Below are 14,691 nucleotides of genomic sequence, written 5' to 3' on the forward strand. Positions count from 1 at the left end.
CTCTTCCCTCTCTTCGTTAGGTGGAGCCCGTCTCTGCCTAGCACTCCTTCTTCTTGGAACACCATCCCATGGTCGAAGAATCCAAAGCCTTCTCTCCGACACCACCTGCGTAGCCATTCGTTGACTTCCACGATTCGGCGGTCTCTACCCCGGCCTTTTCCTTGCACAGGGAGGATGGACGAGAACACCACTTGCGCCTCAAACTCCTTTATCCTTCTTCTAATTGCTTCTAAGGCCGAGCTCATTTGGATTGATTGTCCCTCACATGCTCCATCCAGGGTGAAGCTGGTCACCATATTTGGGGTTGGTAAATATATATATATATTTTTATCTGTGGCACCACCTTCCCCTTCCCTTGGAGCATCTAGCTATCAGCGTTTGATGTCTGTTCTCAATGTAACAACTTAATAGGAGGGCATTCCGTTCTGGTGGAAATTGGTGGCATGGCCTCTTTCTCCAAATTATTTGCAGGTGCTTGGGAACAGGTGTATTAAGGATGATATGGGGGAAGACATGGGTGCAAGGTTGGGTCTTCTTCTCATGCACAAGTACCAGGACCTCCATGAGAAAACAGTTACCCCTCCAATACTGGTAAGATTGGGAACTATAGTCTGGAGGCTGCATCTGATTGGTGTCCATGGCACAAGGTAGGTGTCCTCAGGTTTTGTGATTATTTAATACAGCAGGGTCTATGGATTGGTGAATAACACTGCAGTCTGAACTACTGTATTTCAATCAGGATTGCAGCCTTGAGCTTTAAATCAACTACCATTGTGTTCAGGGCCGGCTCCAGGCACCAGCTTGTCAAGCAGGTGCTTGGGGCAGCCACTCCGGAGAGGGGCGGCACGTCCAGCTATTCGACAGTAATTCAGCGGATGGTCCCTCACTCTGGCTCGGAGCGAAGGACCTCCCACCGAATTGCCACCACAGATCGTGATCGCGGCTTTTTTTTTTGGCTGCTTGGGGCGGCCAAAACCCTGGAGCCGGCCCTGATTGTGTTACAATTTTTTTCCACTTTATCCAAAGAAATGGAGTGAAAGGTGAAAAGGTGACTATTAGCACTTACTTTTGTGAAGAATAATAAAGTCCTTGAAAGAAATTAATTTCCACTAAAAGGCAGACTTAATAACAAGAGTTGATATAAAACAAGTGGTTAAAATGGCTTATGGAAGATGCACTCTAAACACTAAAGACCAAACAATGCACATCTGTGTAAAAAATGTAAATAGGTATCTACCACAATGTATTAACCTCCAGGAAAGCTAAAACTCTAAGGAGCATAAACACTAGTTGAAAAGCGTGAGCTGGTGGTAAAGTTTGTTATGGCAGATGCTGGAGGTCAAGGAACCTTTTAAATAATATATTGTAGGCTATCAAGAATACTGGCCATGAACTTCACAGTTAGAACAGAAATAATAATATAAGCATCCATATCAAAATCTGAAGAGACAATGGGCCTGATTCACCATTCCATTAGTCCAGTTGTTGTTGTTGCTTTTTAAACCAGTGGAATGCCACTGATTTCAGAGGTGTTACATGGTAAAACTGAAGTGGCAGAGTGGTAAATCTGCCTGATATCTGAGGACTGAGAAATATTTTTTCTGCTGAGCCTATTTTCAACATGAAAGATGTGATCAATCAGAACAATCCAGATTAAAGCATTAAGTGTGGGAAAGTTGTTAGTACCATGGGAACCAGTGCAGTAATAGTTTTGTCTAGAACTTCTTTTGCATTGATTACAGCAATATTACTAATCCTGAATCAGCCTCAAATGCACAGAACTAGTACGAGAACTGTTGAATACTATTTGATGAATGCACCATTCAGTTCATTTGACCATTTTTGTTGAATAAATAATTTGACAAATAACGGCAAAATTCATCAAATAAAAAAAAATATGCATCAGATAATTTAAGTAATTGACCAGTTCTAATGAATATGCAGGCAGTCCCTTAATGAAAAGCATTAATCTACTGGTAGCCTGCTTTCATCATTCACGTGTCACTCTTCTGAATTGTGCAACTGCAATCTGTATATTTTATTCATTTACCCATTAATTTATACACGTGACATTCAAAATCCTATGGTTAATCAATCATTGCAATTATTAGAATATTTCTATTGTACAATGTATGATTCACACATACTATGGTATGTAACCTATTGCTTTTCAGCCTCAGTACCAGATAACTGGCTGATAGCTAATGTAATGCTGATTTTTGAAAAAAAGACCCCAGAGGCAATCCTGGCAATTACAGATCAGTAAACCTAATTTCAGTACCAGGCAAATTGGTTGAAGGTATAGTAAAGAACAGAATTATAAGACACAAACAAACATGATAAGTTGGGAAAGAGTTCACCACAACTTTTGTAAAGGGAAATCGTGCCTCACCAATCCATTAGAAATCTTTGCGGGAGGTCAACAAACATGTGGACAATAGTGATCACGTAGACATAGTGTACTTGCACTATCAGACACCCTTTGACGTGGTCCCTCACCAAAGGAAAGTAAGGAATCATGGGATAAGAGGGAAGGTCCTCTCATGGATTGGTAACTGGTTAAAAGATAGGAAACCAAGTGTAGGAATAAATTGTCAATTGTCAAAGGGAATGAGGTAAACAGGGATGGGGAGGGTCCCCCCAAGGATCTGTATTGGGACCTATCCTGTTCAATGTATTCATAAATGATTTGGGAAAAGGGGGCAAATGGTGCAAAAATCTGCAGATGATACAAAATCACCCAAGATAGTCCAAAGCTGACTGCAGAGAGTTACAAAGGGCTGGGTGACAAAATGGCAGATGACATTCAATATTGATAAGTGCAAAATAATGCACATTGGGAAACATAATGCCAAGTATACATACAAAATAAAGGGGTCTAAATTAGCTGTTACTACTCAAAAAGGATATGGTGGCATCATTGTGGATAGTTTTCTGAAAACATCTGCTCAATGTGCAGCAGCAGTCAAAAAAGCGAACAGAATGTCATGAACCATTAGGAAAGGGATAGATAACAAGACAGAAAATATCATAATGCCTCTATATAAGTCCATTGTACACCCACACCTTGAATACTGTATGCAGTTCTGGTGGACCTATGTTATATATTGGAATTGGAAAAAAAGTACAGAGAAGGGCAACAAAAGTTATTAGGAGTATGGAAAAGCTTCCACACAATGAGAGATTAAAAAGACTGGGACTGTTCAGTTTAGAGAAGAGATCATTAAGGCGGGACAGGATAGAGGTCTATAAAATTATGAATGGTGTGAAGAAAGTGAATAAGAAAGCGTTATATTTACCCCATCACATAAACACAAGATCCAGGAGTCATCCAATGAAATTAATAGTCAGCAAGTTTAAAACAAACATAAGGAAGCACCTCTTCACACAACACACAGTCTACCAGTGGAACTAGTTGCCAGGGGATGAAGGGAAGGGCAAAAGCATAACTAGGTTCAAAAAAGAATTAGATAAGTTCCATAATGGGCAGGACCATCAATGGTTGTTAGCCAAGGTGGTCAGGGATGCAACCGCACGCTCTGAGCGTCCCTAAGCCTCTGACTACCAGAATCTGGGACTGCACGACAGGCAGGGGCGGCTCCAGGCACCAGCGCAGCAAGCGTGTGCCTGGGGCGGTAAGCTGTGGGGGGCGGCCTGCTGGTCGATGTGAGGGCAGCAGTCAGGCTGCCTTCGGCGGCATGCCTGCGGGAGGTCCACCGGTCCCACGGTTTTGGCGGCAAGTCGGCGGAGGGTACGCCGAAGCCGCAGGACTGGAAGATCACCCGCAGAAATGTCACCGAATCCGCGTGACCGCGGACTGCCCGCAGGCATGCCGCCACCAGCCCCCTGATGGCCATGCTTGGGGCGGCAAAAAACATAGAGCCGCCCCTGACGACAGGACATGGATCATCAGATAATAGCCTTGTTCTGTTAATTCCCTCTGAAGCATCTGGCATCAGCAACTGACAGAAGACAGGATACTGGGATAAATGGACCATTGGTATGACCCAGTTGGACCATTCCTATGTTCTTACAGTTGGCATTCTATTCCTGAATAGGAGCACCTGAAAAGGAACTCTGCATTTATGAGATACCTTTCCCAGGAAGTAATTTCAGCCTGTACTTTCCAGGCCCAGTTTACAAGAACAATCTAGAAATTGCAGGGATCATTTTATAAGCCATTTCTGTAGTTGCAACCACCACAATTACCAATTGTTTCAAGAAATTAGAGCCTGAATCTGATCCAAATCCCTTCAGTGTCCCTGAAAACACAGGAGGAGTAAAAATGGAAGAACACAGTAATGATGTCCTCCTTACAACACAGCACTGCAATATCTGGATGAAATGTCAGAGAGATCATTTTATAGTGTCCAGTTTTGGATATCTTCTAGTCTCCAGGCCCCATTGTCAGGGATCATGTATGTATTTTGTGATCACAGAGGATGGTCTTATAAATAGTAATGACTGCACTGATAGATACCATTGTTAAACTGAAATGCATACCTAATATGTTAATACTATTGCTTATAATACTTTCAGAACCCAGTTCTCTGCTCTGGTATGCCAGGTTCATATCAATGGAGTTACATAGGTGTAACGGGACAGTTGAGACCTTTGTATCTCTGCATGTCTTGTCGGGGTGCAAGTACTGTTACTAGGGGACATTTTGATTGAATTAATTCATTATGGCTGAAATTCAACCCTTGCTGCACCAAGCCCAGCTAAACAGGCTTTGTGTGGGAAAGATGACAGGGATGGGTGAGTAGGATATTGAAAGGGGCCCTCTGATGGCTGCTCATCCAAAAGCAATTGATTCGTCTTTGTATCATCTACTCAGTGGCTTCCAGATGCTGGATCTGCATAAGCATAGCTCTCATGGCTCCGTTCCTGGCCCATCCCTGGAAACCCCTCCTCAGCAACTTACTGGGGAGCTACTGCAGAACTCTTCTCTGCAGTGTGTGGGAGTAGAGGGCTTCATCCTGCCCCACTGAAATCAGGGGGGGCTTTGTCAGGGGCCTTTCTCCCTCTTACACAGTACTTAATGGGCAGCTTCAAATGTGTGGGAGGCTCTGCATGAGATCTCCATACAGAGGTAGACTTCATCTTATGCTAACATTATGTATTAACACTACACTGTGTGCAAAGCATGTTTTCATTTTACATTCTCTCTATTGCATAGAGATTAAAGCTATAAGAGTGCATTAAAAACACTAGAACATTTTCTCTCATTTGTATACCTTTTATCGCTGGAGCTTACTTTTGTATTTGCCTCATTCAAGCATACAGTTGTGGGTGGGTGTATATATTTTCTTCCCTTAAAGTCTGTAGTAAATTCATTTTTATATTAAAAAGTTTAAATTGTTCTTACAAAATAATTTCTTCAAGCTTGTAAGCTTTGATCTAATCTGTGGCACAGTTTTAGTTAAAATGGTTGTGGTTCTAAAAGATTACAAGTATTAGGAAGAAGAAATAAGAAGATGTGAAGTTGTGGATATTATCTTCAACTTTCAGCTTGCTTTACAAAGGTTTAAAATGCCCTTTCTTCCATAACCCAATCTAGCAAACTTCTGACCCACTCCTTTTCATGTACAGTCATCAATCTAATAAATAATAAATAATAAATAATAAATAATAATAATTAATTCTTAGATAGGATCAATAATGCCACTGGTTATACTTCAGAATTCTAATGGAAACTTAATATTAATAAGCAAATACCTTAGGCAATAGTGTTACTATTTAAGCAAACAGAGAGGAACATAGCTTGTACTCTTAATGATAAAGACCTGAGCTTCTTGCGTTTAACTATTATTACAGTAGATTTAAAGACCAAAGATCTGTTTGAAACAATGCACCCAGAGGTAGATTATCCATCGGCAAAGAACCAGTTCTGTTCTTAATCATTTACATGTTGTCTCAAAAGCATATTACATTATAATCCCAAACCACAAATCTCCTAGGGCTCCATTCATAAAAGCAGAAAGCACCATTTACAGTACATGGGTTTTCCTGTTGACTAAGAATGTAATGTTTCTGAGTAAGAATTAGAGCTACGGTGAGCTGTTCATTAGAGATTTGAACTCTGGTGTACAAATCCCTTTAGGCTTGCTTGGAAAAGCCTGTGAACTCCCTGCCATCAGTTAGTTAGGCTCAGGATTAAAGGCAAGTTTGAAAGCTGCCGGTATACATAGTTCTATATCTGAAGATTCTGTTGCTCTATCTGTTTATCTCAGAACAAAAGTAGCATTTCCTTTTCAAAGAACTTAATTGTTTTGTGTTTTTTCTCAGAGATTTCTCTACTGATTTTAAATTAATTAATCTTTCTCTGGAATAACGATCTTGGAAAGCCTTATAGTAAGAAACAGGGCTTACAAATTAAAAAGGTATTTCCAAGTACTCATTGCCTTGGAAAGAGCATATATTTGTTACATTCCCTGCACCTAGCACACTATTTGGGAAGGAGGAACAACAAGAATGGAAATAATGCCATCAGTATCTATTCCACAGAACTTAGTACTGACTTCATCTCCTAAATCAAGCATTTCATAAGATATTTTCTATTTTCTCCTTGGAGAGTTACATGGGTTGAGGTTTTCGAAGTAGAGCAGGCAAATTAGCTAATCCCCTGAAGTACTTTGAAAACATTCCTGTGTATTTCACTTCTTAATTTCCGTTACTACCCAATCAAAACTATCAAAAAGTCACACAGCAGCAACAGAGTCCACTGTGAATGGAATACATTCCCTCATGGATTTAGTAGTGTGTGCACACATGGTTATTAACAGATAATAAGCAATGTGTAAGAATATTGTTAAAATAAAGTGTCAGAAAGAAGCACTTTCATTGCACAGGCAACCACAACAAAACAATTGTTGATCTGATTTCCTGACCTGCTACAGCCATGTTGTGCTGCTCCACGGATGGAAAGGGCTTGGAAACTAGTCAGAGTGGTCTCTTCCTGGAGAGGGGAAATTACTTGGTGGTGTAGAACTGACATAGTGGGTCTAACTCAAATGTGGGCAAACTACGGGCCGCGGGCCACATCTGGCCCGTGGGCCTGTCCTGCCCGGCCCCTGAGCTCCTGGCCGGGGAGCCTAGTCCCCAGCCTCCCCCCCCCTGTGGGGAGCGCAGCTGGCTCTGGCAGGGTGTCATGGCTGCGAGCTCCTGCAGCTGGTAAGGGGGCGGGGAGCGGAGGGTCCTGAGGGGCAGTCAGGGAGGAGGGGGCGGTTGGATGGGGTGGAGGTTCTGGACGGGAGGTCAGGGGATGGGGAACAGGGAGGGTTGGGAGTGAGAGTCCCGGGGCGCCTGTCGGGGGGGCCTGTAAGGGGGCGGGAATGTGGATAGGGGTTGGAAGGGCAGACAGGGGACAGGGAGCGCGGAGGTTGGATAAGGGGGTGGGATCCTGGGGGGCAGTTAGGGGCGGGGGGTCCCGGGAAGGGGTGGTCAGGGAACGAGGAGCAGAGGGCAGTTGGATAGGAGGTGGGAGTTCCTAGGGGGCTGTCAGGGGACAGGGAGCGGGGGGGGGTTGGATGGGTTGGGGATTCTGAGGGGGGCAGTCAGGGGGTGCGAAGTGGGAGGGGGCGGATAGGGGGTGGGGGCTAGGCTGTTTGGGGAGGCACAGCCTTCCCTACCCGGCCCTCCATACAGTTGTACAACCCCGATGTTGCCCTCAGACCAAAAAGTTTGCCCACCCCTGGTCTAACCCATTCCAATCTGTGCCCCATGATCTTCTTGGTGTAGGGGGCATGGTAATCAGGTTATCATTATATATCACGTATTCTACCTACTCCTGGATGATTGGTCTGCTTCTGGGGTCACAGGTGACTAGACATAAATGAGAGTAGTTCTGATGTTACTCTAACTTACGACAAAGGCTGAGCGGGCTCCATAACTGAGGAGCCACAAAAATGGGGTCAAGCTATCTTTGCATCTTTTCTCTTAGGCCCTGCACCAAGCACAGCTCAGTTGGACCTGAGAATTGAAACTCGTATGTATATACTGTGACGATTTTTATATTTGGATCCCATAGTTTTATAGACTGGAGTTCTGGATACTAACAGTGAATTAATCTAACGCATAGCAATGACAAGAAATTAATGATAAAAGGAAAAACTGATACCCTCCCCTGGAGATATGAGGCATGGGAATGGAAAGAACAAAGAAATGTGGACCTTGTAAGTTATGCTCTCAGAAGAAGTGGATAGAGTCCATAAAGGAAGCAGGGCAAATGGCATCCTAAGCCTGTGAAGCCCTACGATCTAGAAGACAGGAGAAAACTGAGTCTTAGTGAGGAGTTGTCTCTCCTCACTGCTCTTCTTGCCCCCTTTCAGCCCTGACAACCTGCCTCCTGCAAAATCTACTTTTGCACTACTCTGATCCTGGAGTTACTCTCCACTCGTCTGCTTCCCATGGAGAAGTTAGAATGACTTGAAATTTGCCTATGGTTTCTGTGCTAGGCTTGGAAGGGATGGGTGAGTGGGGGCTATATTGTCCTGAGGGCGATTGTCCTGTATCTGGTAGAGTTGTCAGAACGATGCACAGCTAGCATGACAGAGCTCAAGATTTGGTCCCCTAACTTCAGTGGGAATTTTGGGTACACACATAATGCAAGTAGAATTGGCCCAAAATATATCTGGTATGTTATTCAGCATTAAAGAGGTTAATATTTTCATGTACGTAGTCATTGCTTAAACTCTTTTGCTTTCACTCTATTCATGTTGAGCACTGTCACTTGCTCCTTTTAAAAATCCACAAAATTTATCACCAAACACATAAAAAAATTAGCTAAGGATTGTAACTGAACTGACCATAGAGGCCACAAGGCCTCCACTATACCTTCTCCTTCTTAGAGCTCCTGCTATTGTCTGATCACTGTCAATCTTCTCACATATAGTGATGCCCGATTACAGATGGAATGGTTTGTTAAACTTCAAAAGCATTTCTAAGTGCTGTAAAGTACCAAAAGATGTCTTATTTAGAATGGAACATATAATACCTGCCAAATTTGCAGGTTTGAAACCACTTCCAATAAGAATTAAAAAGGCCCTCTTTCCATCTGAAATAGGGCTATCAATACTTGACTTGTCTGCCCACGTGAAATAGAAGGTTCTTGTCTTTGACATCGCAATTTAGTTTAAAATAGCTTTGATGATGACAGGGTACATAGGAAAGATAAAACCATAAAGATGACAGTCTAATCTTCTAAGATGACCGATCACTGATAAAAGATTAAGTAACGCAACATTTCAAATACTAGATTATCTGTCTGTTGGCATAGTGTCTGTATACACCTCCTGCTGAGCCTTGCTGAGATACCACTGACATGTGAAGATGTTGCTTCTTACAGACTAAAAATGCTGCACAGAATTCCTCAAACTATCAGGTTAAAAGGAAAAAAAAGAAGAAACAGCCCTGATCTGCCATGGAGTTTTATTAGTCAAACATTTGTTTTCCAAGCTAGCAAAGCATTTAGATGTACAGCATAGAAATAATTTAGAGACACTATAAAAATAGTTTTAAACAGTCAATCCTGCCCTATAGTTAGCACTCGCAGATAGACTGCCAATAGTTTAGTGATTATTAAACACCTTTTATTATCAGTTTTACAAACTATAATAAAAAAGGGAAATTATACTTACAAGAATTATTAGACATGCTGGTCCTATAAAACTCCATATAAAGTTATTCTTTGTGCTGAGCCAACATCTGAAAAGTAAACAGCACAGAATGTCTTGAAATGTGCCCAACTCCTACATATACTTCCTCTGCATTCTTACAGCATGTTACTAACTGAAACAGACACGTAAAACAGCAACTTACACTTCGGTAGTGCCGTAATATTTATATCCTAGCGCTGCTGAAATTCCAACCACCACTGCTGGACTCACGTAACCAAAGATATAGAAGTTCTTGTGCAAGAATCCCTTGTTGTAGATGACTCCCACAACTATAAGGTACAGGTGTATGCCTTCGATGCACATCCATGCAAAGGCAGCTAAAAGGAAATAATGGAGTAATCCAGCAGTGATTGAACAGAAGAGCTAGAAAGTCAACCAGAGAAAGCAAAGTCATAAATAGTAATTAATGTAGTACTATTACAATACATGACCGGGGGCTCTGTTTATTAATAATTATGCCAAAAGGGTATTATCACAGTCTAAATTTAACCATGACTTAGAGATACTTGGCCTAAACACAAAACTAAACCTCTTCATTATTATTTTTCTGTAGCAATCTGTAAAGCAAAGAAAATATATTTAACCTTTAAAATCAAGCTGTGGATATGTCTGTGTCCCCCTACCCAAATCCCTCTAAATGGACACTCTTGACCCCACAACTGGAGCTGACTAGTCTATATATTGTGCTGAATTAATTAAGATGCATTTTTCCTTTAGATACCAAAATTAAATTGCCTGGCAAATCATTATTTAAAGTTTTATTTTAAAGCATATGGACATGCTTTTAGTAAACAATGCTCGTAAAATTACACTCCTCAGTCAATCAATACTGGAGAGCTGTCTCAGGAATTTCAAATGATATTTTTCAATCAATTTAAATTTACTGTTCTGCAATACATGAGAAAAGAGAAGATGCTTTTTTAGTAACTGTCCATTATTAAAATGATGTCAAGCTAATTCAAAAATCATAATTATTAATATCTGACATGTACATAGCAACTTTCACCTGAGAATGTCAAGGTGCTAAAGAAGTCTTTTTACATCATTGAGGTGGATTACACAGGGATTACTTCACAACCCCCACCTCCACTGAGACTCAGACACCTCTGGTGTGTGGTACACAGCAATGCTAACCAGCAGTTTAAGGCAGGATTTGAAGAATACCATATTCACTTGAAACTACAGGATAATTTAGGTAGGCAGAATATAGCTAGGTGAACTATAATCTTCCCAGGAAGCAGGGCTCAACAGCCTTACGCCACTGAAGAGTGTCATGAGGTCTTAAGTGACAGTGAATGGTCAAGAGGGGGAAGGATAGCTCAGTGGTTTGAGCATTGGCCTCCTAAACCCAGGGTTGTGAGTTCAATACTTGAGAGGGCCATTGAGGGATCTGCGGAAGAGAAAAAAACATAACTAACTGTCAGGGAGAGTACTTGGTCCTGCTAGTGAAAGCAGGGGACTGGACTTGATGACCTTTCAAGGTCCCTTCCAGCTCTATGAGATAGGTATATCTCTATATATTCTAATCACTTTTAGATTTTCTCTGGTAGATGGCACTTCTAGCAGCATAGTGTCTTTAACACAAGGCTGAGGCTTTGGTTCAGGACTGACTCTGAGGGAAAAGTGCCATACATTGATTCACCAGCATTGCTTTGTACAGAACCTAAATGCTTAGTTGGTGGAACTGTTAAAGGTCAAAACATTAGGGTTGTGAAATAGTTGAAATACCAACCACACCGAGGCCAAGTTTTCAGATAGCGTAAACTGGCAAAGCACTATTGAATTCAATGGAGCTACATCAATTAATGTGGCTCTATTTCTTGAACTAAAGCCTGCACAATAAAAACACTTTGTATTCACCATAAGTACTGTGGAGACTAGGTTGTCAATAGCACCAGAACGTTCATATTAACATCAGAAAATATTGCATGCTATATGGAAAATGGTACTTTATACTGTATATTTACTTTGCAAATGTAAAAATCAAGGAATGACAAAGGCCACGCACCTTATTATTGTTCATATTAATTCCAACAAGAAAGATAAGTTCTGCCAGGAAAAGACTGCAGCAGAGATTTTTGTGAATTGTCGTTCTAGTGCTTTGAATTTCACTGAAGAACCAGAAGGTAAAAATGCACATGGAGAGGCAAATCAACGAAATAATTATTCCTAGCTGAGTGATTCTTGTAAGAATGTTATAATTTGTAACACCCTGGGGGAAAATTATATTATAATAGTTAAGAGAATAACTGTGTACCTTGTCAAAAAAGCATCATTCTATAATATACTCCCTTTTACCTTTTTGCAAAACATACATCAAAACTGTTTGTAGGGTTGCAGTGCAAATGCACACTTTTGATAAGCTCAAAAGTATATTTTTTTGAGGCAGATATAATGCTCAGTAAAACCAACAATAAAATATATATTTCAATGTTCTTAACACCAGTGATGTGTTATTTCCTTGCATAATATCATTTTAGTATTGATATCTGGTAATATGACTTTAAAAAAATCTAATCTATTACTAAATGACAAACATATTGGCAACAGAAAATGTATTAATACCTGACATTAAAATATGACCCCATCAGTGACTCATTCATATTTTCCTACATAGAATAAGGGCATCACTTTTCTTCAATGTAAACACGAGCAATAAAGGACTTGGAAATCACAATTGCTTAAATCAAATGCTAGTTCAAGATACATAGTATGGAAATGGTCTAAAATATTATGGGCTATTTTTAATGATTATGTGCACGTATTTTCTGTGCAGAAGGAGGACAGTTACAGTGGCTACTTGGTATTCAGCAAAAAGAACCTCTGAAATACGTGACTGCATAAGGGCAGGCTGTGGCTGGCCATAAAGTATATCTAAGTATGAATTCTAAATACAGGGGCCCAGAGATTATCCTCTTTTTAAAATAAACTATATAAGGACCCCTCAAAAGTCTTAAATTTGAACAGAAGACTTAAGATGCCATTTAGCAACTAAGAAGCACCCTCTATCAGTATGAAGTGCACAGTGTGGAAGAATTGTCTCAGCACAACGTATTCATGCTACTGCTCTTCTTATCACCAATTCTGATGCCTAAAAAAGCTGCCTCCTGAGACTAAACCTAGGCTCCTATCTCTCTCTCTCTCTCTCTCTCTATATATATATATATATCTTGTATGGATTCCAAAAACCTTAGGAGCCTTTTAATGTAAATGGGGCACAAAGTGCGGGAGCATTTTAACAATTCTGTGATGTTTGTGAGGATCCCTGTTTTAATGTTCATGAACTCAGTCCTGCCTTGCTATTCCTATGCAATTTTCTGACAATGCTATTGCAACTCAGGGGATACATTTAAAGGAGACATTCCAGATTTTTAGATACTAAGACAAATATATGACAAAAAAGCATTGTGAGCAAAATCCCAGGCCATATGGTTGCTGACCACTTCAGATACCAGTTAAATCTGAATTAGCCTTGAAGTGGGTTTTGAACTAAAGAACAACAGACTAAAGGTTTGGAACAAGATTCTTTGCTGCATCACTGTCCTGTCATACTGCAAAATGGACACAAAGAAATTCAGACAGAAATGGGAGGAATTGTGTTTGCACTGTTCACAATAAATTGTGTGTTTGCTGAATAAGGAAAAAGAGATGGAGCCAAAAAGGGAGGGGGGGGGAGATGGCAATAAATTATATTAGTGGCAATGAAAAAAACCACATTCAATGAGATCTAAGTATTTGGTAAAACACTAAGTGAAAAATAGCACTTACAACAGAGCCGCCTGAAGACATCAAAACAGCAAAATGAGTCAGATGATTACATTTGCATGAGGTATGAGTAGTGTTGGAATGTGTCAGCTCACAGCCTTCGGTAGACCAGTGGCCATTCATTGTGTCTGCTGAGTAGTTCCAAAATGCACATTTAATATCTTTATCTGCAGTCTGCAAGAGAGATAAGATGTTTTACTGATGGTGAAAGGCAGACATTTTCCATCAAGAGACTCTTCAGAACAATTCATTAAAAACTGTATTTTACTGAAGGAAGGTTCAGGAAAAAAAACAAACCAAAACAAGACTCAACCCGCCCCCCACTCCAAACCAACCTTCAGAACATAAAACAAACAAACAAACCTATCCCAAGCAATTAAAAATAGCACAACATTGAAATACCTGATTCACCTCGTTAACAGCGGACTAAACAAGCTGGACTGATCCAATTACCCAACCTTCCTGGCATTTACAAAGGTGTCAGAATCTTATATCTGGTACACAGCTATATATACATACATGCACCTATTGAATGGAACAACTTGCAACATTACAGCCACATTGCTGCCTCTATCCTACCCAATAGAACAGCTTGGTTCCATTCTTTCCTTCTCATTTCCTGCCCCAAGGCAGCATGGGTCTTTCTGTTCTGTCACACTGAATACCTTGGGCACTTGTAAAGCAACTTGGGGTGCCTCCATCTACAAGTAATGTGAACTAGAAGAGGACTTTAGGCTTAGCTCACTGCTCATAAATGATCTTGTGTTGCAATAGTCACAGCACAGGGAGAAAACAGATTTGTCCTATACATTTTATAAGTCCAGCCAGAGGGTCAGGTGGGCGGGGAGAGGAGGAGGGAGCCAGGGGTACTTAAGGCCATTTCTGGCTCAACATCAACACACTGACATCAAATGTGATACTGGCAACTGCCAAGACCCCATTATTATTATTTGTATTGTGGTAGGACCTCGGAGTGCCAGTCATGACATGCCATGGGCCAGGGCCCTGATGTGCTACACGTGCTAATGTGCACAGAACAAAAAGCTTCTGCAGTCACTTATCCTGTGCAAATCCGCTTCAATCTGATTTGAAGTGTTTCCCTTTTATGGATATAGCTCTAATCATCTGACAAACTGTTGGTGAGATTATCCTAAATACAGAAAGGTCAGAAGCCGGAAGATTCTCTGATCACACTCATAAATTTTGCTCACAATTACAGTCCAGTGACTCTGTAGTTATTACTGTTGAC

At 41.0% G+C, this 14,691-nt stretch overlaps 1 protein-coding gene across 10 annotated transcripts in view; it reads right to left on the reverse strand.

The window, feature by feature from the left end:
- The window catches only part of ADGRL4 (adhesion G protein-coupled receptor L4), a 108,728-nt gene that overhangs the window by 18,033 nt on the left and 76,004 nt on the right, over window positions 1–14,691 (reverse strand). For all 10 annotated transcript variants that reach the window (XR_010589663.1, XM_005302366.4, XM_005302364.4 and 7 more), the window contains 4 exons: window positions 13,446–13,616; window positions 11,686–11,889; window positions 9,820–10,040; window positions 9,639–9,705 (listed from right to left, as the gene is read on the reverse strand). Coding sequence is in view for 9 of the 10 variants with exons in the window: in XM_005302366.4 (XP_005302423.1) it covers window positions 9,639–9,705; window positions 9,820–10,040; window positions 11,686–11,889; window positions 13,446–13,616 (663 nt within the window). In the remaining variant the exon portion in view is untranslated. The remainder of the gene's footprint in view (window positions 1–9,638; window positions 9,706–9,819; window positions 10,041–11,685; window positions 11,890–13,445; window positions 13,617–14,691) is intronic.

This window comes from Chrysemys picta, chromosome 8, assembly GCF_011386835.1.
Source record: "Chrysemys picta bellii isolate R12L10 chromosome 8, ASM1138683v2, whole genome shotgun sequence".
Classification (NCBI taxonomy): Eukaryota; Metazoa; Chordata; order Testudines; family Emydidae; genus Chrysemys; species Chrysemys picta.